Below are 23,921 nucleotides of genomic sequence, written 5' to 3'. Positions count from 1 at the left end.
AGAACTTGACCTATCTAATGAATTTCAAATAATGCAGCAGGATGCGTGTGTGAAAGGAGTGATGAAACAGGCTAGACCCTCAAGACTGTGTGTGTCAATTTTATCAGTTGATATCATGAAATGTTACTAGCCATTTTTCTTTCTCTTCAAGCTTACTCCTGAGTCTTCATCTTTATTGTTTCAGTTTATTTTTAAATTACTACCTTCCACCCTCTAACCATCTCCACCCACCCCAGCTGCAAAAGATCACTGTCTTCTCCTCAGGTCTTATGTTTGTCCTGATCACCTTCTAAAGAAATGGACTCCTCCCTGCACACACACAGACTTTTGTCACCCTCTAATCCAGTACTTTTCCCTAAACTCTTCTTTATGAAACTTCTCTGTTACTATTTCGTGTGTTCATTGTTTTTTATGTTTATATTTTCCACTGAAATACAAGCTTTATGAGCTCATTCTTATTTATAGCTGCAGGGCCAGTGGCTAAGCCAGTAGCTGCACATGATGAATAATCTGTAAATATTTGTTGAATAAATGAATGAACTCATAGAACAAAGAATGGAAACTGGGTTATCGCAGCTGCCTTTAATCATTTTTACTTTTACTTCATCTTATTCCTTAGACATCCTTTAAGGATTGGATTTTTGTTTTATTGGAGGATAATTGCTTTACAATGTTGTGGTGGCCTCTACTGTACATCAGTGCAAATCAGTCACAATTATATATATTTATATCCCCTCTGTCTTGAGCCTCTCCCTCATGCCACCCTTCTAGGTCATCACAGAGCACCAGGCTGGGCTCCCTGTGATATACAGCAACTCCTCACTATTTACACTTGATAGTGTATATGTGGTTGCAAGAAAGAAACATGTGGAGCTGTTCATGGGATGGAGGTTTCTACTTGGAGGGTAAGAAAACAATCCAAGAGAGCTTCACTCCAGATCTCAGTACTTTCCACAAAGGGGAAAAATACAGCAGGCTTTGTAAGACTCTCTCAGGACCAACAGTTTTGGAAACTAGTAATTCCAATCACCTCTTCTTCTCTGAAGTCAGAAACCATTGATCCCTGCTGACTTGTGTCTCCTGCTTTCGTGTTGTAAGAGCACACGGACCGTCCTGTTTCTCATCCTCCACTGAGGACTGCCTCCTTGGACAGTTTCCCTTCAAGCCTCCTTTTCAGCAACTGGTGTGTCACCTGTTCAGCCTATTCACTGCAACCTGGGCTTTAATCTCCATCCCTGAGCCACTCAGGTGTGGTTAGAATAGCAGAATGATGTGGCTTATATGATAATAACTTACTGTAGAAAGAACTACATGAGGCCACTTGTTCGTAAACCCACAGAACTGCATGGGGCATGTCAGGCACTAGGAGTTCCATAGTCTGTCAAGGATAATTTTTTTTTTTTTTAAGTTGAGTTCAAGGCTCTGTCTTCACCTACAATAGTGGGAGTTACTACTTGCTTCCTAGAATTTTGTAAATCTGAGGGAGCTCCCATATGTATTGTGTTAAGTGGCTTCAGTGGTGTCCAGCTCTTTGTGATGCCATGGACTGTAGCCCACCAGCCTCCTCTATCCTTGGGATTCTCCAGACAAAAATACTGGAGTGGGTTGCCTTGCCCCCACCAGGGGATCTTCCTGATCCAGGGACTGAACGTACGTCTCTTACATGTCCTGCATGGGCAGGGGGTTGTTTACCACTAGTGTCACCTGGGAAGCCTTCTCTATAGAGATATCTACATTTTTTAGAATAAAATTGCTGGTCTACAAACTGCTAGGTCATTTGCATAGGACTTCTGGGGATCTCTTTGAAGGAGCCAGGTATAGAATACAAGTGAAGCAGTTTTTCAGTATATCAAAGTCGTAACTAATTATTCAAACTCTTGCAAATCAATTAAAATGCATACTGGGAAAGTATTAATTTAAGGGAAATCTGGCATAAAAGTTTTTATACAATGAATATATGTGTCTGGATGCAATTTGTAAATCTTTATATATTGAGAATTTACAACGTGCTTTCCATATAAGGGAACAAGAGGGACACAGAAGACACATTTTTTTTTAAGCATACATGTTTTGTCCCCAAGTAAATTATAAGATTAATCTGAGCCTGGGGCAGTTTGAAACCTCAACTCCATTGATAAGCTGTGCAAGTGCAAGTCACTCAGTCGTGTCTGACTCTTTGTGACCCCATGGACTATACAGTCCATGGAATTCTCCAGGCCAGAATACCAGAGTGGGTAGCCTTTCCCTTCTCCAGGGTATCTTCCCACCCAGGGATTGAACCCAGGTCTCCCGCATTGCAGGTGGATTCTTTACCAGCTGAGTCACAAGGGAAGCCCAAGAATACAGGAATGGGTAGCCTATCCATTCTTCAGCAGATCATCCCAAACCAGGAATGGAACCGGGGTCTCCTGCGTTGCAGGTGATTCTTTACCAACTGAGCTATCAAAGCTGAGACCAGCACAAAACAACACACCCAACCCCACTGGGAGCTCTCAGTCTTTCCTTACTTGAAGAGAGCTCCTCTCCTCTGTTTCTGCTCTTCAGGATAGTACTTTATACCCAACAGGGATTCAGATGATCCCCTAATACTGCAAATACCTATCAGTTGGTATCAGGAAATCTATTCTCTCAGTTCATCAGTTCAGTTGCTCAGTTATGTCGGACTCCTGGCGACCCCATGGACAATGTTTTTATAGAATTCTCTTGTTTTTCTATGATCCAACAGATGTTGGGAATTTGATCTCTGGTTCCTCTCCCTTTTGAACATTTGGAAGTTCCCGATTCACATACTGTTGAAGCGTAGTTTGGAGAATTTAGGGCATTATTTTGCTAGTGTATGAGATGAGTGCAACTGTGCAGTAGTTTGAACATTTGGGGGCATTGCTTTTCTTTGGTATTGGAATGAAGACTGACCTTTCCAGCCCTGTGGCCACTGCTGAGTTTTCCAAATTTGCTGACATATATACTCGGCTCAACACTTTCACTGCATCATCTTTTAAGATTTGAAATAGCTCAAATGGAATTCCATCACCTCCACTAGCTTTGTTCGTAGTGATGCTTTCTAAGGCCCACTTGACTTCTCATTCCAGGATGTCTGGCTCTAGGTGAGTGATCACACCATTGTGATTATCTGGGTCATTAAGACTTTTTTGTATAGTTCTTCTGTGTATTCTTGCTACCTCTTCTTAATATCTTCTGCTTCTGTTAGGTCCATACCGTTTCTGTCCTTTATTGTGCCCATCTTTGCATGAAAAGTTCCCTTGGTATCTCTGATTTTCTTGAATAGATCTCTAGTCTTTCCCATTCTATTGTTTTCCTCTATTTCTTCGCATTGATCACTGAGCAAGGCTTTCTTATCTCTCCTAGGTGTTCTTTGGAACTCTGCATTTAGATGGATATATCTTTCCTTTTCTCCTTTGCGTTTCACGTCTCTTCTCTTCTCAACTATTTCTAAGGCCTCCTCAACCATTTTGCCTTTTTGCATTTCTTCTTCTTGGGGATGGTTTTGATCATATTCTCCTATACAATGTCATGAACCTCCATCCATAGTTCTTCAGGCACTCTATCAGATCTAATCCCTGAATCTGTTTGTCACTTCCACTGTATAATCGTACGGTATTTGATTTAGGTCATACCTGAATGGTCTTGTTTCCTGTAGGTTGCAGAGAATGACTAGCTACAGCCTAGAGGACTGAACTAGGAGGCCAGTCTAAGAGTTTTATAAGGTAGAAACTGAGGTGGTTAGTCTAGGCAACAGAGCTCTTAGCTTGCAGTTGTATAACTGTGTTCTTTTTCTGTTTTTGAAGAAGATCCTGGCATGGCTGAGACTGTGTTCCTCAAATGAGTCTCCTCCTACCCCTACTAGTGATTGTTTTCTAGGGGTCTAACAAATGGCATGTGCTTTTAGAGCTTTGATTTTATTTAATGGTTTTTGGGAAACCTAATTTTTTTGGTCACTAAAACGTACTGATTCAATAGAACAGAGTGTTAAATTTGCATGGATTTTAAAATAACACATGAAATTTTACAGTTCTAATTGGTAGTCTTTAAAATCTTTTTAATAAATGGAAGAGGTTTCCAAAAGGCATTATTATATCTTTCACCCTTCATTTACTAATACTCCAATAGATAGTGCCAAAGAGTGACTAGTCAGTGTTTATAAAGTTGGAAGAAAGGTTCCCTGTTGGATGCTTGTTTTCATATGAGCTGTGACAGTGCTGTGTCCTTCATTTGACTCATCTTTGTTTACAAAAGTAAAGCAGGATTCTCTGAGTGAAAATTTTCAAAATCATTGATGGGGAGTGTTCCCTCTGTGAACAATTAGTTCTTTAGACCAGTTTCCAGTTTGTCTGTTTTTTTCCCAACAAATCATCTACTTCTGTTGTAACAGATGGTTTCCATGATAAGGCTCCTTTTGTCTTTTGTTCCTCCGTAAAGAGCAGTAAATAAATCAAAGTTCATTGCTTCACTGGGAAGAGCCCTGGAAGATGTGATGGGCAGGGGAAGTCCAGCACCCCCGTCTGCCTCACTTGCCAGAAGCTTGGCTGACTCAACCTGATCATCAGACCTGCTGGTAGACTGTAAACTCGTGTAAGAGCCTAGATGGTAAAGAGGATTTAGTTGGCAAGATACCAGACAGTGCAGATTTAGTCATGGTGCTTGCGCCTGTCCACCTGTCTAGGGTTTGGAAACTGCACTTGGGACACTCACAGCAAAGATAAAATACATATTTCAGGGTCCTACGGCTCAGTGGGAAAGAATCTGCCTGCCAGTGTAGGAGATGTGGGTTCAATCCCTGGGTTGGGACGATCCCCTGGAGGATCTAATGGCAACCCACTCCAGTATTCTTGCCTGGGAGATCCCATGGAGAGAGGAACATGGCAGGCTACAGTCCATGGGGTCACAAAGAGCTGGATATAACTTAGTGACTAAACAACAACAAGAACAACTGAAGACTTACCAAAACAACTCCCTCAAAATTTTATTAACAGGCATATTTAGAAAAAGTTCCCCTTGACCAAGAGCCTGTGCCTGATTGTACTGTTGTGTTAGTTTACCTATATATTCAGTGGACTATAGACTTTTTGTGGGTGGGAAGCTTGGCCTTCCTCCCTTCTCGGACCACCATGCCCAGCACTTAAAACTGCTTGAGACATTTAGGAATGAGTGAATATTTTATGCTTGTGATCAGTGTCTCAGAATAGACCAACCATATCCTCTGACATCTTACAAAACTAGTTATTTTTTTAATGTGCCAGTGTTTAGATTTTAAATTAGGCCTCAGAGGTGAAAGGCCAGCACATTATGGACAGCTCATTTATCTAGTACACAACTCTCAGCTCTAAATTATTGCCCTGGGGGAAGCCCACTGCATTAGGGCAGTGATATCAGCCTCCTGAATAGATACTGATCTCTGCCTTGGCAGTCATTCTTCTCAGAAGCCACAGTGGCTGATAAAGGTACAGTAGGCTAAGTTCATTGAGGCTTTATGTGAAAATTATCAGTGAAATAGTTTGTATCTAGCAACGTTCCCATAGAATTCTACCTAGAATTAACTCCTTTTAAAAAAGTACACTTGAAATCCTTTCTTGGCATATAACTGGTATTGAATTCAGATTTGAAAGGAAATCTTGCTTCAGATCCCCTTTTTAAAAATACTTCTGTATTGTTTTAGAAAACTCTAGTGTTCCACATAATTACATTGGCTTCAATTTTATTTAACCAGAACCCCATGACGATACTGGAGTAAAACCATCATTTTAATATTTCTGATTCTTCTCTTTGCTAATTCTTCCTGCATAAGGATGATGTGGGGTCCTTGTCTGATTTTAGACTAAGCATAATTGCCAATAGGAACAAAAGTTAAAGGGCACAATTGTCTACAAGATATGTTTTATATTAAGGACACAGTTAGCCATATAGCAAAGCATATGTTGAAGGGAATAAAACAAGCTGAAATAATAAACATTTGGAAGGAGATCTCTTTTTTCTCAGCCATTTTAGTGATATCCCCTTGGATAAAGATTATTGATTATACAAAGTTTTGGGAAACCCCACGATTGCTCAACTGTGTATGTTGGCATTACATCTGATTATTTTGCATTTAATATCTGAAGGTAGTTTCAATATAACTTTTCAGATTTTGATGAGCAGCCTTGTAATTATACCAGGGAGGCCTGGCGTGCTGTGATTCATGGGGTCGCAAAGAGTCAGACACGACTGAGCGACTGAACTGAACTGAACTGAACTGATCCATTAGACATTCAGTTCTAGAACAGAAAGAAACAACTATTACATCCATGTTTGCTTGAGAAGAATAAAGCAGCTTTCTGCAGTGAGTCATAAGTTTATCATATGATGGAATTTATATGTTTTAATCAGTTTTTAAGAATAAGATTTAGCTACTTATTTCTGATGGGTCCATATCAGTGAGGGAAATTACAGTTCTGCTTTTGTAGTTTTATACCATTTTGCATCTCAGAATCCCTCGAAGTGTGGCTAACCAAAGGAAAATAAGAATTTCTTTTTTTTTTTAATAAGAAACTAAGGATTTTAAGCCTGAACAAATTTTGAAAGTCTAGTCTATAAAAAGGAGATTTGCCTTCTTCAGCATAATTCCAGATGGAGGGACGCAGGTCGATGGAGAGAAGTTAGAGAAGTTCTGAGTAAGTTTCATATTCTTCTTCTTCTTAAGTCACTTCAGTCGTGTCCAACTCTGTGTGACCCCATAGACAGCAGCCCACCAGGCTCCCCCATCCCTGGGATTCTCCAAGCAAGAACACTAGAGTGGGCTGCCATTTCCTTCTCCAATGCGTGAGAGTAAAAAGTGAAAGTGAAGTCGCTCAGTCGTGTCTGACTCTTAGCGATGGGGCCAGTATTCTGTGTTTTCACATCCCAAGTTCCTTTGGGCTCACTGTAGGGAGCTACTGAAGTCTGCTGGTATTCTTCTTCCTCTGTTCACTTCGAACATAGGTTCAGGTTGACAGGCTGCAACTGCTGATGACAATGACAGTCTTATTTACTGATATGGCAGGAAATGTTCCATTTCTCATATGGTTATTCTAAACTATATGTAACAGTGACTGAGTTTTCATGGGGACGTGTATAGTGAATGTTCTGTCCTGGACATTTTTAAACAGAGGTTAAAACCTGTCAGGAGTATTTTATAAGGGGAGAAGAAAACCTATACTAAATTAACACTAAATGACTATTCGAAATATGAGCATCTGTAAATCTAATTTCTCCTCCATTCTTGATCTCATTTATGAGGTGTGAATGCCTGCTGTGGCAGTAGATTGTGTCAACAATTATAGTGATGGCTGAGTGCTGACATGAAGTTTAACCCACTCCCTCTCTTATTTAAATTGCATTTTTATCTATCAGTTAATGTGATTATTTTCACCTTTTTAGCAATGTCACTGTCTTGTTTTTTAATAAAAGAAAGGAATACAAAAGGGCCTTTTGGAAAGCAACCATTCATCCAGCTAGTACTGGAGAACCCCTCCTTGTGTAGGCATCAGAGGCAAGGGGCAGACTATCAGAATTCATTGTGTCACTGTGCCCTGGCTTCACTCCTTTTATCTTTCTAATCTCTATAACCCTGTAGCCCTGACAGGTCACCCTGAAACGGGATGTGCTGACCAATGAGAAATAAATAGCCAAAGATGATCCTAACGAGTGACCAAAAAATATAAATTCCATTATACTAGAAACGTGTAACTCATCCCACTGAAAAGCATATGAGCCAAGTAAACATATCTTGCAAATCAGGTATGGCTGAATTCAGGCTAGTAGCAATCTCCTTTGACTATTACCTGGGCTCAACCATATTCTTGGCAAGGGTCACACAATTTTTGTTTAAGGAATGAGATCAGCAACATACCCTGTGCTTGTGTGCTACTCAGTCAACTGCTCAAATGGAGCTCATAACCAAGAAGAAAGTAATAGCAGAAAAAATAGAGTAAATGAAAAAATAAGGAATAAACAAGGCTATGAAAACCAAGTCCATCATTCCAAAGACTGCTTAGTCCAAAGTAAATCCTAAGACTAGTACGTAGGTCTCATTATTTGACTGAAGTATATTAATATATGTACTATTTTCAGTTTTAAATATTATGATTTTACTAAGTCATATGTTGTCAGCATTCTAGTCCATTGAAAAGCATAAGTAATTCAACATTGCTCCATATGTATTTCATAGCCTTTTTGTATAGCCTGGGCATTCTGGATTTTAATCCATAACCTATATTTATTTGGTTGGTGAAATGTCATCAAACTTAATTTTTCTTGTGACACACAAATTCATGACGTGTTCCATGTTTTTTTTGTTTATGCATTTTCAATCATTTCTTCTTGAGAATGAGTAACTTGGGCACATAGGCAATAAGAGAATTGCTTTTCCCACCATTTGTCACATGGTGCTGCTTTTTGTCCTGTGGATGTTTGTCTACAGAGACAATTGCAGTGAAGGCCAGGGCCCTTCCTGTCATTCAACTGATCCCAGTATTTAAGGCCACATCAGCTCTTTCAGGTTTAAAAACTCTTCTTTTTTGTCTTCAGCCTTTATTTAAAAATTGACATAAAAACAAAATTATCAAGGGAGCCGACTGAACAAAATGCCTTTCTTGCCCTAGAAATGCTCAGTAAAACCGAGGCTTACTCTGGCCCTCAACATGGAATAATTATCGTGCAAACCAAGCTGCATTTGAAAAATTCTATTTTAGCATCCTCTTCCATCTATTAAACTTCTAAATCTGTTTTGGTGTGCATGGGATGTTTAGGTCTCATTTTATGTTAACTACAGCTAAGTTGTGTCTGACTCTGTGTGACCCCATAGACGGCAGCCCACCAGGCTCCCCCGTCCCTGGGATTCTCCAGGCAAGAACACTGGAGTGGGATGTCATTTTCTTCTCCAATGTATGAAAGTGAAAAGTGAAAGTGAAGTTGCTCAATCGTGTCTGACTCTTCATGACCCCATGGACTGCAGCCTACCAGGATGTTAACTACAGTATCTTAATAAAAAATGTAAAATAAGCTTTCTGTACTCAAATATGGGTTTCCCTGGTGGCTCAGATGATAAAGAATTTGCCTACAATACATAAAACCTGGGTTTAATCCCTGGGTTTGGAAGATCCCCTGGAGGAGGGAATGGCAACCCACTCCAGTATTCTTGTTTGGAGAATCCCATGGACAGAGGAGCCTGGTGGGCTACAGTACATTGGGTCGCAGAGTTGAATACAACTGAGTGACTAATACATACACACACATACTCAGGTATAGTTTGTTAAGAGTGAGTCTGATAAACACTTGACCGGGAAGACAATGTCTGCTGTTTGTTTAAGGAGCCACCGCCTTCTACCATCTGGTGGGGAAACTCCATGAGAGATGTGGGATCAAAGTCATCGCTTCGGGGTTCTGTGGCACAAGAACTGAAGCAAAGGGGAGATGTGGCAACTCAAAAACACGTCTCGGCAGTTACAGCCGTTAAATGGGGTGCAGGGCGCGTTGCTTTTCAGCCCTTCTGTCTCTGATTGGCTGGGCTGATAAGAGTGTTGAATAAAACTTATCAGTTCTGTTTAGTTTATAGCCACACTTGTTTGCTCTTCATCCCCTGCTGAGTGGTTATTAAGAAATGATTTTTGGGACTTTATTCAACCTTTTGCTGGAGCATTTCATATAGACACAGAGGTCCTTTTGAGGTAACCTGGACACTTAGAACTGAATGACAGTCATTCATCCTCCTCTATTTAGTGCAACAATTTCAGCCAGTTATAGCGTCACTGTGTTTAATCATTAGAATAAAAAGTCTTGAAGTGTAATAAGCAATAGCTTCAGTCCTTCAGTGTGCTACAGATACCATGTTTTGTGCAATCAGCCTTGTTGGCAGGAGCAGTTTCACCTCCAGATGAAAAGGTGACTAGGATGTGGTGCATTTGGAAGCCGTGTTGGTGCAGTCAGGCCTGGGTGCAATTGAAACTGCTGTTCACAAAAATGAAATTCCAAACTGAGGCCTTCATTGCCCATTCCAAGAAATACAATGAAAAGGGCTGGATCAGTATTTCAAGTACTGTTGATACTATTGGCTTAGACACATTCCCTTTATTGGGTCTGTTTTGCAAGCCTAAATTTGAGCCTGAAGAATTTCTCCATATAAATGTCTTAAGGACTGCAGTGGCACATCCATCACCGTTTTTGTTTTGAATTACAAAGATAACCTTAAGATATGAGCCTTATACTGGGCAATGTGATACATACACAGAAAGGGTGAGCTTCCTTAGTGATGAAATCAGCTGATGCCCAAGAGGAAAGTAACAGGCAGAAAGGACAGCGTTGATGAAAAAATTGATTCTTTTCCATTAAACTATACGTGATGTGTTTTTTATGAAGTAGGCATCAGCTGAAAGAGAAATATTTTTTCAACTAAAAAGAGATTGATGGTGAGGGAGAGTAAAAATGTATAAGGAATCAGGGGATAAATATGTGTCTTATTTTATTACCATCTCAAATAATGAGAAACTTGCAAAGCATTCCATTGTGGTTACCTCGTATGTTTCCTTGGGCTTGGTGCTATTAAAACTCTTTAATGTTCCTAATGGCTTTGTTTTTTTTTTTAGAAGTACATTTGGATTTCACACTTTGTTATTTTCATAATCCTAAGAGTTGTGTTGCTTATTTTCAGGTTTACCGAAGATGCAGGCTATTAGGAACTACAGTGGAACGCCACCCCCGGCTCTTCATGAAGGACCCCCATTACACATTCAGTCAGGGGATACAGTTGAACTTCTGAGAGGAGATGCACACAGTCTGTTTTGGCAGGTACTGTTCGCATTACAGTGTTTTAGATTTAACAGATGATTTATTACTTCTTGGAGACCAAAGCTCTTGTATTTAGAACTGATTGCATGCTTTCAGCTTCAGAAATTTTACATGACGTGAGGAAAAATACTTTTTATTAACCACCCTCAAATTTACCAATGCTGAAGTGGCAATGAGTGTTAGAACACTAAAGAAAATAGTATCTGTGCTCTGAATCAGAATTATCATTTGTATTAAAAATTCATGCATTGACAGCATTTTCTAAACCCAGGACTTAGGGTATGATCTAATTCACACAGTTCTAACATATTAGCACTTTACTTCAGGGGAACTACCAACTAGTTTGCCAAAGGCCATTGCTGGCCAATTATATCTACCCACAGTAATGGCAACCCACTCCAGTGTTCTTGCCTGGAGAATCCCAGGGACGGGGGAACCTGGTGGGCTTCCGTCTATGGGGTCACACAGAGTCGGACACGACTGAAGTGACTTAGCAGTAGCAGTAGCAGCACAGTAATACCTGAAATTGCTCTGGGTATTATTTACAAAATAAGTAAATTGTGACAAGTGAGCGAGTATGTTGATGTTTGCTGGTGATGAAATCTCTCTTGTCCAGTTAGCCTGCTTTGGTTCAAGGGTTTTGTTAAATGAGTTAAATGTGGTAGAGTGTAATGATCGAATAGAGTTGGATGGTAGAACATTGCTGTTCATCAAATTATTCTGTATTTTCATGCATATGTTAGAAATACCTCCCAACAAACTTAAGGAGTGTTAAAAGTCTATTGTAAATTGAGGGAGAAAAGAGTGGGATCAACAGAAAGCTTAGCACATGAGTGAAGTTTTCTAGGGGTAAAGAGAGAACAGAAAAGGATTGTTGGATAATAATTAAAAGATGCTTACTCCTTGGAAGGAAAGTTATGACCAATCTAGATAGTATATTAAAAAGCAGAGACATTACTTTGCCAACCAAGGTCCGTCTAGTCAAGGCTATGGTTTTTCCCGTGGTCATGTATGGATGTGAGAGTTGGACTGTGAAGAAAGCTGATCGCCGAAGAATTGATGCTTTTGAACTGTGGTGCTGGAGAAGACTCTTGAGAGTCCCTTGGACTGCAAGGAGAGCCAACCAGTCCATTCTAAAGGAGATCAATCCTGGGTGTTCATTGGAAGGACTGATGCTAAAGCTGAAACTGCAATACTTTGGCCACCTCATGCGACGAGTTGACTCACTGGAAAAGACTCTGATGCTGGGAAGGATTGGGGGCGGGAGGAGACGGGGACGACAAAGAATGAGATGGCTGGATGGCATCACCGACTCGATGGACATGAGTTTGAGTGAACTCCGTGAGTTGGTGATGGACAGGGAGGCCTGGCGTGCTGTGATTCATGGGGTCGCAGAGAGTCGGACACGACTGAGCGACTGAAATGAACTGAACGGAACTGAATCCATCATGTACATGTATAAATGGTAGCTACTTTGTTTGCACAAAAGCGTCTTATTGTCTGCCATCTTGTTACAGAAGAATGCCCCTAAGTTGAACAGTTAACTCCAACCACATATCAATTTCTATAGCCAGTGGCTTTTCTAGAGCTCCGGCAACCTTAAGTGTCCTATGCTTCTCATGCCTAATTCTTCCCAAAAAAGGAAGAGAATGACAGACTCAGACTCTAAGCCTTCCGTCCACTCTTGCATTTCCCAACCCAACCACAAAACATGCCTTGCTTGTGTATACATAAGATTTGTCTTATTCAAGACTTATCTTTTCCATGGATATTCCATCCTCACATTACGTCAGTTGGCTCTTGACCGCTCCATTTTCAATTTCCTTCTCTCCACTGGCTCCTTTTCTACGGCTTATAAATATGCTCAGGCTCCTCCCAGCTTAAAACACATGTAACTCCACTTTTTGTCTGGTTATGTCAGTCTTCCACTCCCTCTCATCTTCTCCTTCTTCTGTTCTCAAAGCTGATGAGCTTCTTGAGAAAGTAGTCTGCACTCAGTCTCTGCCCCCTTATGTCCTATTTGTAATGCAGTTTCCTGCAGAAACTATTCCTACTTGGATTACTAATGCCATTAAAAAGCAACTTTGAGATATATAATTAAATGCACATATTTAACATGCAGTTGAATTTGATAAGTTTTGTCAAATGTACATATAAGTGAAAGCATTGTTACAATCAAGATGATAAGATCGGCCCCCGAGTTTTCCTTTGCTGCTTTGTAACTTCTCCCCCATACCCCTAGTCTCCCTTACGCCCTTTGTAACCTACTCCCTCATGCCTTTCCTTAACCCCACCAGGCAACCACAGTTATGCTTTCAGACTATGAGTTTGCATTTTTCAGAATTTTGTATAGGACATAGTATAGTACATATTCTTTTCTGCATGGCTTCTTTCACTTAACATAATTATTTTGAGATTAAACCATGTTGCTCTGTTTAACAATAGTGAAGTTAAAGTTGCTCAGTCATCTGACTCTTTGCGACCCTATGGACTATACAGTCCATGGAATTCTACAGGGCAGAGTACTGCAGTGGATAGCCTTTCCCTTCTCCAGGGGATCTTCCCAACCCAGGAATCAAACCCAGGTCTCCCGCACTGCAGGTGGATTCTTTACCAGCTGAGCCATAAGGGAAGCCCAAGAATGTTGGAGTAGGTAGCTTATCCCTTCTCCAGGGGATCTTCCCAACCCAGAAGTCGAACCAGGGTCTCCTGCACTGCAGGCAGATTCTTTACCAACTGAGCTATGAGGGAAGCCACGATAATTCTATCATTTTTAAAAACCACTTTATTGTGGTTTGACTGATATATAAAAAGCTGTACATGTTTAATGCATGCAGCTTCAGTTTGGAGATAAGTATATATTCTTGAAACTATTACCACAATTTATGCCATAAACATATCCATCACTTCTAAAAGTTTCCTCCTATCCTATTTATTTTGTGATTAACAACATTAGCATAAGGTCTACCTTCTTAGCAAATATTTAAGTATATAGTACAGTATCACTAACTGTGAACTCTATGTTGTATAGTAGAACTCTAGGACTTATCCATGTTCCATACCTGAAACTTACATCCTTTGATTACTTTTGCATTCCCTCCTCCTCCCAGGCTGTGGCTACCCCTATCCTACTCTCTGCTTCTTTGAATTTGACAATTTTTGATTCCTTATGTGAGTATAGCAAGACTTGGAAGCAACCTAAATATTCATCCATGGATGACTTATTGAATAAATTAAAACGTGTTATATAATGTAGGGCAATAGTATTCAGTCTTTGAAAAGAGGGAAATGCTGCCATATGCAAAAACATGGAAGAACTTGAGTGACATAATGCCAAGTGAAATAAGTTCTTTTTATTGTTGTTGATTATTCTAGGTATGGGTATAGCACAATTTATCCATTAGCCTGTTGAGGGGCTTTCAGGATATTACTGCTTGGGGATGTTACAAACAAGGTGCTGTGAACATTTAAGTATAAGTCTTTGCAGGAACACATACTTTTCGTTTTTCTTAGGTAAATACTGAAAGTCAAAGTGTTAGTCGCGCAGTCGTCACCGACTCTTTGCGACCCCATGGATTGTAGCCCACCAGGCCCCTCTGTTCATGGGATTTCTCAGGCAAGAATGCTGGAGTGGGTTGCCATTTCTTTCTCCAGGGGATCTTCCTGACCCAGGGATCAAACCCAGTTCTCCTTCACTGCAGGCAGACTCTTCACAATCTGAGCACGGGGAAGCCCTGTGGTACTGAATACTGAGATCATAATTAGATATATGTTTAATTTTTTAAGAGACTACCAAACTGTTTTTCTAAGTAACTTTATCCTGTTACAGTTCCACCAGCTGTATAAGATATTTCTAGCTTCTGCATATCCTCACCAATTTTGCGTATGGTCAGTCTTCCTAGATTTGTTGTAACAGATGTGTAGTGGTATCTTATTGTGGTTTTGATTTACATTTCCCTGACTACTGATATTAAGCATCTTTTTCTGTGCTTATTTACCATACATATAACTCATAGATGTTCTAATATTTTATCAAATTTTTTAATGAGTTGTGTGCTTTTAATCATTGAATTTGGGAGTCTCATATATTTTGGATATAAACCCTTGATAAATTAATTCTTTCCATATATTTTCTCCTACCCTGTGGCTTGCCTTTTTATTACCTTAATAATGTTATTCATAGAGCAGAAGTGTTTACTTTTGATTTTGCCCCATTTGTTAATTTGTTCCTTTGTGAATCACACTATGAGCATTGTAAATATCTAAGAAATCCTTGCCTTCCCCAAGGTTACAAAGATGTTTACCTGTGTTTTCTTCTAGCAGCTTTATAGTTTTAAGTTTTATATTCAGGTTTATGATGTTGAGCTATTTTTATATACGGTAATTAAAGATTTTTTTTTTCCTGCATATGGATTCAGTGTGTTCCAGCACCATTTGTTTGTTCTTTTAAAATGATTTTATTTATTTATTTGGCTGTGCCAGGTCTTCATTGCTTTGCAAAGGCTTTCTCTGGTTTTGGTGAGCAGGGTTACTCTTTATTGCAGTACACAGGCTTCTCATTGTGGTGTCTTCTCTTGTTGCAGAGCACAGACTTCAGTAGTTGCAGTATTCGGGCTCAGTAATTGCAGTGTATGGACTCTAGGGCAAGTGGGGTTCAGTAGCTACAGCTCGTGGGCCCTAGAGCAGCAGGCTTTAGTAATTGCAGCATGTGAGCACAGGCTTAGTTGCTCCACATGTAGAATCTTCCTGGACCAGGACTCAAACCCATGTCCCGTGCACTGGCAGATGGATTCTTATCCACTGTGTGACCAGGGATTCTTGTCCCAGCACCATATGTTGAAAATCATTTCTTCACTGGATTGCCTTTGCATTTTGTAGAAAACCATTCATATATGTGTAGCTCTGTTTCTGGTATCTTTGTTCGACTGGTATCTTTTTTTTTTCCTCCCAAATCATCCCACCCTTGCCCTCTCACAGAGTCCAAAAGACTGCTCCACATATCCGTGTCTCCTCTGTTGTCTCGTATACAGGGTTATCGTTATCCTCTTGCTATATTCCATATATATGTGTTAATATACTGTATTTGTGTTTTTCTTTCTGGCTTACTTCACTCTGTATAATAGGCTCCAGTTTCATCCACCTCATTAGAACTAATTCAAATGTATTCTTTTTAATTGCTGAGTAGTACTCCATTGTGTAAATGTACCACAGCTTTCTTATCCACTTGTCTGCAGATGGACATCTAGGTTGCTTCCATGTCCTGTCTATAATAAACAGTGCTACGATGAACATTGGAGTACATGTGTCTCTTTCAATTCTGGTTTCCTCGGTGTGTATGCCCAGGAGTAGGATTGCTGGATCATATGGCAGTTCTATTTCCAGTTTTTTAAGGAATCTCCACACTGTTCTCCATAGTGGCTGTACTAGTTTGCATTCCCACCAACAGTGTAAGAGGGTTCCCTTTTCTCCACACCCTCTCTAGCATTTACTGCTTGTAGACTTTTGGATAGCAGCCATTCTGACTGGCGTGAAATGGTACCTCATTGTGGTTTTGATTTGCATTTCTCTGATTATGAGTGATGCTGAGCATCTTTTCATGTGTTTGTTAGCCATCTGTATGTCTTTGGAAAAATGTCTGTTTAGTTCTTTGGCCCATTTTTTGATTGGGTCATTTATTTTTCTGGAATTGAGCTGCAGGAGTTGCTTGTATATTTTTGAGATTAATCCTTTATCAGTTGCTTCATTTGCTATTATTTTCTCCCATTCTGAAGGCTGTCTTTTCACCTTGCTTATAGTTTCCTTTGCTGTGCAGAAGCTTTTAATTTTAATTAGGTCCCATTTGTTTATTTTTGCTTTTATTTCCAGTATTCTGGGAGGTGGGTCATGGAGGATCCTGCTGTGGTTTATGTCGGAGAGTGTTCTGGCTATGTTCTCCTCTAGGAGTTTTATAGTTTCTGGTCTTACATTTAGATCTTTAATCCATTTTGAGTTTATTTTTGTGTATGGTGTTAGAAAGTGTTCTAGTTTCATTTTTTCACAAGTGGTTGACCAGTTTTCCCAGCACCACTTGTTAAAGAGATTGTCTTTTCTCGATTGAATATTCTTGCCTCCCTTGTCAAAGAAAATGTGTCCATAGGTATATGGATTTATCTCTGGGCTTTCTATTTTGTTCCATTGATCTATATTTCTGTCTTTATGTCAGTACAATACTGTCTTGATGACTGTGGCTTCGAAGTAGAGCCTGAAGTCCGGCAGGTTGATTCCCCCAGTTCCATTCTTCTTCCTCAAGATTGCTTTGGCTATTCGAGGTTTTTTGTATTTCCATACAAAATGTGAAATTATTTGTCCTCGCTCTGTGAAAAACACCGTTGGTAGCTTGATAGGGATTGCATTGAACTTATAAATTACTTTGGGTAATATATTCATTTTCACAATATTTATTCTTCCAATCCATAAACATGGTATATTTCTCCATCTATTAGTGTCCTCTCTGATTTCTTTCACCAGTGTTTTGTAGTTCTCTATATATAGGTCTTTTGTTTCTTTAGGTAGATATATTCCTAAGTATTTTATTCTTTTCGTTGCAATGGTGAATGGAATCGTTTCCTTAATTTCTCTATTTTCTCATTATTAGTGTATAGGAATTTAAGGGATTTCTGTGTATATCCTGCAACTTTACTATATTAATTGATTAGCTCTAGTAATTTTCTGCTAGAGTCTTTACGGTTTTCTGTGTAGGGGATCATGTCATCTGCAAACAGTGAGAGTTTTACTTCTTTTCCAATTTGGATTGCTTTTATGTCTTTTTCTGCTCTGATTGCTGTGGCCAAAACTTCCAAAACCATGTTCAATAGTAGTGGTGAGAGTGGGCACCCTTGTCTTGTTCCTGACTTTAGGGGAAACGCTTTCAGTTTTTCACCATTGAGGATAATGTTTGCTGTGGGTTTGTCATATATAGCTTTTATTATGTTGAGGAATGTTCCTTCTATTCCCGCCTTCTGGAGGGTTTTGATCATAAATTGATGTTGAATTTTGTCAAAGGCTTTCTCTGCATCTATTGAAATAATCATATGGCTTTTATTTTTCAATTTGTTAATGTGGTGTATTACATTTATTGATTTGTGGATATTGAAGAATCCTTGCATCCCTGGGATAAAGCCCACTTGGTCATGATGTATGATCTTTTTAATGTGTTGTTGGATTCTAATTGCTAGAATTTTGTTAAGGATTTTTGCATCTATGTTCATCAGTGATATTGGCCTGTAGTTTAATTTTTTTGTGGCATCTTTGTCAGGTTTTGGTATAAGGGTGATGGTGGCCTCATAGAATGAGTTAGGAAGTTTACCTTTCTCTGCAATTTTCTGGAAAAGTTTGAGTACGATAGGTGTTAGCTCTTCTCTAAATTTTTGGTAGAATTCAGCTGTGAAGCCGTCTGGACCTGGGCTTTTGTTTGCTGAAAGATTTCTGATTACAGTTTCAATTTCCATGCTTGTGATGGGTCTATTAAGATTTTCTATTTCTTCCTGGTTCAGTTTTGGAAAGTTGTACTTTTCTAAGAATTTGTCCATTTCTTCCAAGTTGTCCATTTTATTGGCATATAATTGCTGATAGTCGTCTCTTATGATCCTTTGTATTTCTGTGTTGTCTGTTGTGATCTCTCCCTTTTCATTTCTAAATTTATTGATTTAGTTTTTCTCCCTTTGTTTCTTGATGAGTCTGGCTAGTGGTTTGTCAATTTTATTTACCCTCTCAAAGAACCAGCTTTTTGCTTTGTTGATTTTTGCTATGGTCTCTTTTGTTTCTTTTGTATTTATTTCTGCCCTAATTTTTAAGATTTCTTTCCTTCTACTAACCCTAGGGTTCTTCATTTCTTCCTTTTCTTGTTGCATTAGGTGTAGAGTTAGGTTATTTAGTTGGCTTTTTTCTTGTTTCTTGAGGTATGCCTGTATTGCTATGAACCTTCCCTTAGCACTGCTTTTACAGTGTCCCACAGGTTTTGGGTTGTTTTGTTTTCATTTTCATTCATTTCTATGCATATTTTTATTTCTTTTTTGATTTCTTCAATGATTTGTTCGTTATTCAGAAGCGTGTTGTTCAGCCTCCATATGTTGGAGTTTTTAATAGTTTTTCTCCTGTAATTGAGATCTAGTCTTACTGCATTGCGGTCAGAAAAGATGCTTGGAATGATTTCAATTTTTTTGAATTTACCAAGGCTAAATTTATGGCCCAGGATGTGATCTATCCTGGAGAAGGTTCCGTGTGTGTTTGAGAAGAAGCTGAAATTCATTGTTTTGGGGTGAAATGTCCTATAGGTATCTATTAGGTCTAACTGGTTTATTGTATTGTTTAACTTTTGTGTTTCCTTGTTAATTTTCTGTTTAGTTGATCTATCCGTAGGTGTGAGTGGGGTATTAAAGTCTCCCAGTATTATTGTATTATTGTTGATTTCCCCTTTCATACTTGTTAGCATTTGTCTTACATATTGCGGTGCTCCTATGTTGGGTGCATATATATTTATAATTGTTATATCTTCTTCTTGAATTGAGCCTTTGATCATTATGTAGTGTCCTTCGTTGTCTCTTCTCACAGCCTTTGTCTTAAAGTCTATTTTATCTGATATGAGTATTGCTACCCCTGCTTTCTTTTGATCTCTGCGTGGAATATCTTTTTCCAGCCCTTCACTTTCAGTCTGTATGTGTCCCTCGTTTTGAGGTGGGTCTCTTGTAGACAACATATATGGGGGTCTTGTTTTTGTATCCATTCAGCCAGCCTTTGTTTTTTGGTTGGGGCGTTCAACCCATTTACGTTTAAGGTAATTATTGATAAGTATGATCCTCTTGCCATTTACTTTATTGTTTTGGGTTCGAGTTTATACACTCATTCTGTGTTTCCTGTCTAGAGAAGGTCCTTTAGCATTTGTTGGAGAGCTGGTTTGGTGATGCTGAATTCTCTCAGCTTTTGCCTGTCTGTAAAGCTTTTGATTTTGCCTTCATACTTGAATGAGATCCTTGCTGGGTACAGTAATCTGGGCTGTAGGTTATTTTCTTTCATCACTTTAAGTATGCCCTGCCGTTCCCTCCTGGCCTGAAGAGTTTCTGTTGAAAGATCAGCTGTTATCCTTATGGGGATCCCCTTGTGTGTTATTTGTTGCTTTTCCCTTGCTGCTTTTATTGTTTGTTCTTTGTGTTTGATCTTTGTTAATTTGATTAATATGTGTCTTGGCATATCTCCTTTAGAATGGACTGGTTGGATCTCCTTGCAGTATAAGGGACTCTCAAGAGTCTTCTCCAACACCACAGTTCAAAAGCATCGATTCTTCGGCGATCAGCTTTCTTCACAGTCCAACTCTCACATCCATACATGACCACGGGAAAAACCATTCTAAAGGAGATCAATCCTGGATGTTCATTGGAGGGACTGATGCTAAAGCTGAAACTGCAATACTTTGGCCACCTCATGCGACGAGTTGACTCACTGGAAAAGACTCTGATGCTGGGAAAGGTTGAGGGCGGGAGGAGAAGGGGACGACGGAGAATGAGATGGCTGGATGGCATCACCGACTCTGTGGACATGAGTTTGAGTTAACTCCGGGAGTTGGTGATGGACAGGGAGGCCTGGCGTGCTGTGATTCATGGGGTCGCGGAGAGTCGGACACGACTGAGCGACTGAACTGAACTGAACTGGCGTATCTCGCCTTGGGTTTATCCTGTTTGGGACTCTCTGGGATTCTTGGACTTGGGTGATTATTTCCTTCCCCATTTTTGGGAAATTTTCAACTATTATCTCCTCAAGTATTTTCTCATGGTCTTTCTTCTTGTCTTCTTCTTCTGGGAATCCTATGATTAGGATGTTGGGGCATTTAAAATTGTCCCAGAGGTCTCTGAGATTGTCCTCACTTCTTTTAATTCGTTTTTCTTTTTTCCTCTCTGCTTCATTTATTTCTACCATTCTATCTTCTAACTCACTTATTCTGTCTTCTGCCTCTGTTATTCTACTGTTGGTTAGAATGAGTGACCAGTAAAGAATTATGAGATGTCAATGGGTTTGGAGTGACTTTGGACAACCTGTGATTTGAAGCTCAGGGCTGTGTTCCTATGTTGCTGGAGAATTTGCATGGTATGTCTTGCTCTGGAACTTGTTGACCCATGGGTGGTACTTGGTTTCAGTGTGGGTATGGAGGCGTTTGATGAGCTACTATTGATTAATGTTCCCTATAGTCAGAAGTTCTCTGGTGTTCTCACGATTTGAACTTAATTCTCCTGCCTCTGGTTTTCAGTCTTATTCTTACAGTAGCCTCTAGACTTCTCTATCTGTCATTTCCAAGGTGGTTCCCTCTGTTTTAGCTTCTGTTTGCTGGTCTCTTCAGTGTCTAATTTCTGCCCAAACACTAGGGGGCAGTGGTGGACACTTTTAAGGCTCACTTGTTCAGTCCTGTTCTGGGAAGGGAGGAACACTGCAGAGAAATATCTCTGGCATCTGTGCGGAGTGCTCGCAGTATCCCGGCCACATTGGGTTTGCCCCCACTCAGGGCATGTGTGCTGTCCCAGTCTACACTGCACAGTCTCTAGGTTGCTCTGCCGAGAAGTGTCTGAGGCTGGTGCTGGGTTGCATGCACATCCCAGGTCTAAGCTGCTCAGGTTCAGGTATTCGGGTACTCCACAAAGGCACAGTCTTGGTTGGGCCTGTGTTTTGTGCCTTCCCTGGACCGAGCAGCTCAAGTGACCAGGTGTTTGGCGAGCACAGTCACTGCAATTTATCGCCTCCCCGGTCGCTCCCGCTCGTTTTTCTGGGTGTACAACCGGCGCACCTTCTCACGTGGATGTTCAGTTCAGTTCAGTCACTCAGTCGTGTCCGACTCTCCGCGACCCCATGAATCACAGCATGCCAGGCCTCCCTGTCCATCACCAACTCCCGGAGTTCACTCAAACTCATGTCCATCGAGTCGGTGATGCCATCCAGCCATCTCATTCTCTGTCGTCCCCTTCTCTTCCCGCCCCTAATCCCTCCCAGCATCAAAGTCTTTTCCAGTGAGTCAACTCGTCGCATGAGGTGGCCAAAGTATTGGAGTTTCAGCTTTAGCATCAGTCCTTCCAATGAACACCCAGGACTGATCTCCTTTAGAATGGACTGGTTGGATCTCCTTGCAGTCCAAGGGACTCTCAAGAGTCTTCTCCAGCACCACAGTTCAAAAGCATCAATTCTTCGGCGATCAGCTTTCTTCACAGTCCAACTCTCACATCCATACATGACCACTGGAAAAACCATAGCCTTGACTAGACGGACCTTGGTTGGCAAAGTAATGTCTCTGCTTTTTAATATGCTATCTAGGTTGGTCATAACTTTCCTTCCAAGGAGTAAGCGTCTTTTAATTTCATGGATACAATCAGCATCTGCAGTGATTTTGGAGCCCAAAAAATAAAGTCTGACACTGTTTCCACTGTTTTTCCATCTATTTCCCATGAAGTGATGGGACCAGATGCCATGATCTTTGTTTTCTGAATGTTGAGCTTCAAGCCAACCTTTTCACTCTCCTCTTTCACTTTCATCAAGAGGCTTTTGAGTTCCTCTTCACTTTCTGCCATAAGGGTGGTGTCATCTGCATATCTGGGGTTATTGATATTTCTCCTGGCAGTCTTGATTCCAGCTTGTGCTTCTTCCAGCCCAGCGTTCTTCATGATGTACTCTGCATATAAGTTAAATAAGCAGCGTGACAATATACAACCTCGACATACTCCTTTTCCTATTTGGAACCAGTCTGTTGTTCCATGTCCAGTTCTAACTGTAGCTTCCTGACCTGCATACAGGTTTCTCAAGAGGCAGGTCAGGTGGTCTGGTATTCCCATCTCTTTCAGAATTGTCCACAGTTTATTGTGATCCACACAATAAAAGGCTTTGTCATAGTCAATGAAGCAGAAATAGATGTTTTTCTGGAACTCTCTTGCTCTCTCCATGATCCAGCGGATGTTGGCTATTTGATTTCTGGTTCCTCTGCATTTTCTAAAACCTTCTTGAACATCTGGAAGTTCACGGTTCACATATTGCTGAAGCCTGGCTTGGAGAATTTTGAGCATGACTTTCCTAGCGTGTGAGATGAGTGCAATTGTGTGGTAGTTTGAGCATTCTTTGGCATTGCCTTTCTTTGGGATTGGAATGAAGACTGATCTTTTCCAGTCCTGTGGCCACTGCTGAGTTTTCCAAATTTTCTGGCATATTGTTAACCAGCCAGAAACCCAAAAAGTCTTAGTTAACAATGAAGCCTGCCTGCAGTTTGGTATCAGATCCCTCTCTGGGGCCACGATTTTCCCATTCTTTCTCTGGCTGCTCTCCCCTGCCTGTCTCAGCCGTGGATGGGCCGTCCACAGCCGGCTAGCTCTGCTCAGTCCTTTGCTCTGTGAGTGGGGCTGGCGGAGTCTTAGGTTAGGGCTTTTTGCCTTTTCGCAGGGTAGCTACCCCACAGTCTGCTCTGCTATCTCCAGTCAGCTCCCCCAGACTGCCCTCATGGCATTCAGGCCCAGTCCTTTCTCTCTCTTTCTTCATCTGTATACCATTATAATGATATTTTAATTTTTGCAATTACTGCTGCTGCTACTGCTGCTAAGTCGCTTCAGTCGTGTCCGCCTCTGTGCGACCCCATAGACGGCAGCCGACTGGGCTCCGCCGTCCCTGGGATTCTCCTGGCAAGAACACTGGAGTGGGTTGCCATTTCCTTCTCCAATGTGTGAAACTGAAAAGTGAAAGTGAAGTCACTCAGTCGTGTCCAACTAGTAGCGACCCCATGGGCTGCAGCCCAACAGGCTCCTCTGTCCATGAGATTTTCTAGGCAAGGGTACTGGAGTGGCTTGCCATTGCAATTACTAGTAAATGTTAAATTAGTGTTAGTCCTCCATGTGTTTTCTTTTGTCCAAAGATGTTGAGGCTATCTTAGGTGCTTCGCATTTCGTATGAATTTTAGAATGTTTTGAAAATTTCACCAATAAAAGCACACTTGTATTTTGATTTGGATTGTATTTGTAGATCAGTACTGGAGAATTGACATTTTAACAACACTGAGTTTTCTGACTACTGTTTGTAGTATGCCTCTCTGTTTATTTAATTCTTTAAATCCT

General features: G+C 40.5%; 1 protein-coding gene across 3 annotated transcripts in view; it reads left to right on the top strand.

Moving 5' to 3' along the window:
- VAV3 (vav guanine nucleotide exchange factor 3) overlaps positions 1 to 23,921 on the top strand; it is a 457,960-nt gene that overhangs the window by 354,135 nt on the left and 79,904 nt on the right. For all 3 annotated transcript variants that reach the window (XM_055401823.2, XM_088835531.1, XM_088835532.1), the window contains one exon: positions 10,679 to 10,815. In XM_055401823.2, the coding sequence (XP_055257798.1) occupies positions 10,679 to 10,815 (137 nt within the window). The remainder of the gene's footprint in view (positions 1 to 10,678; positions 10,816 to 23,921) is intronic.

This window comes from Moschus berezovskii, chromosome 4 (genome assembly GCF_049115385.1).
Source record: "Moschus berezovskii isolate FMDL1 chromosome 4, NW_MosBer_1.0, whole genome shotgun sequence".
Taxonomy (NCBI): Eukaryota; Metazoa; Chordata; class Mammalia; order Artiodactyla; family Moschidae; genus Moschus; species Moschus berezovskii.
The sequence above is the reverse complement of the archived record's forward strand: the minus strand, read 5'-3'. Positions and strand labels throughout refer to the sequence as shown.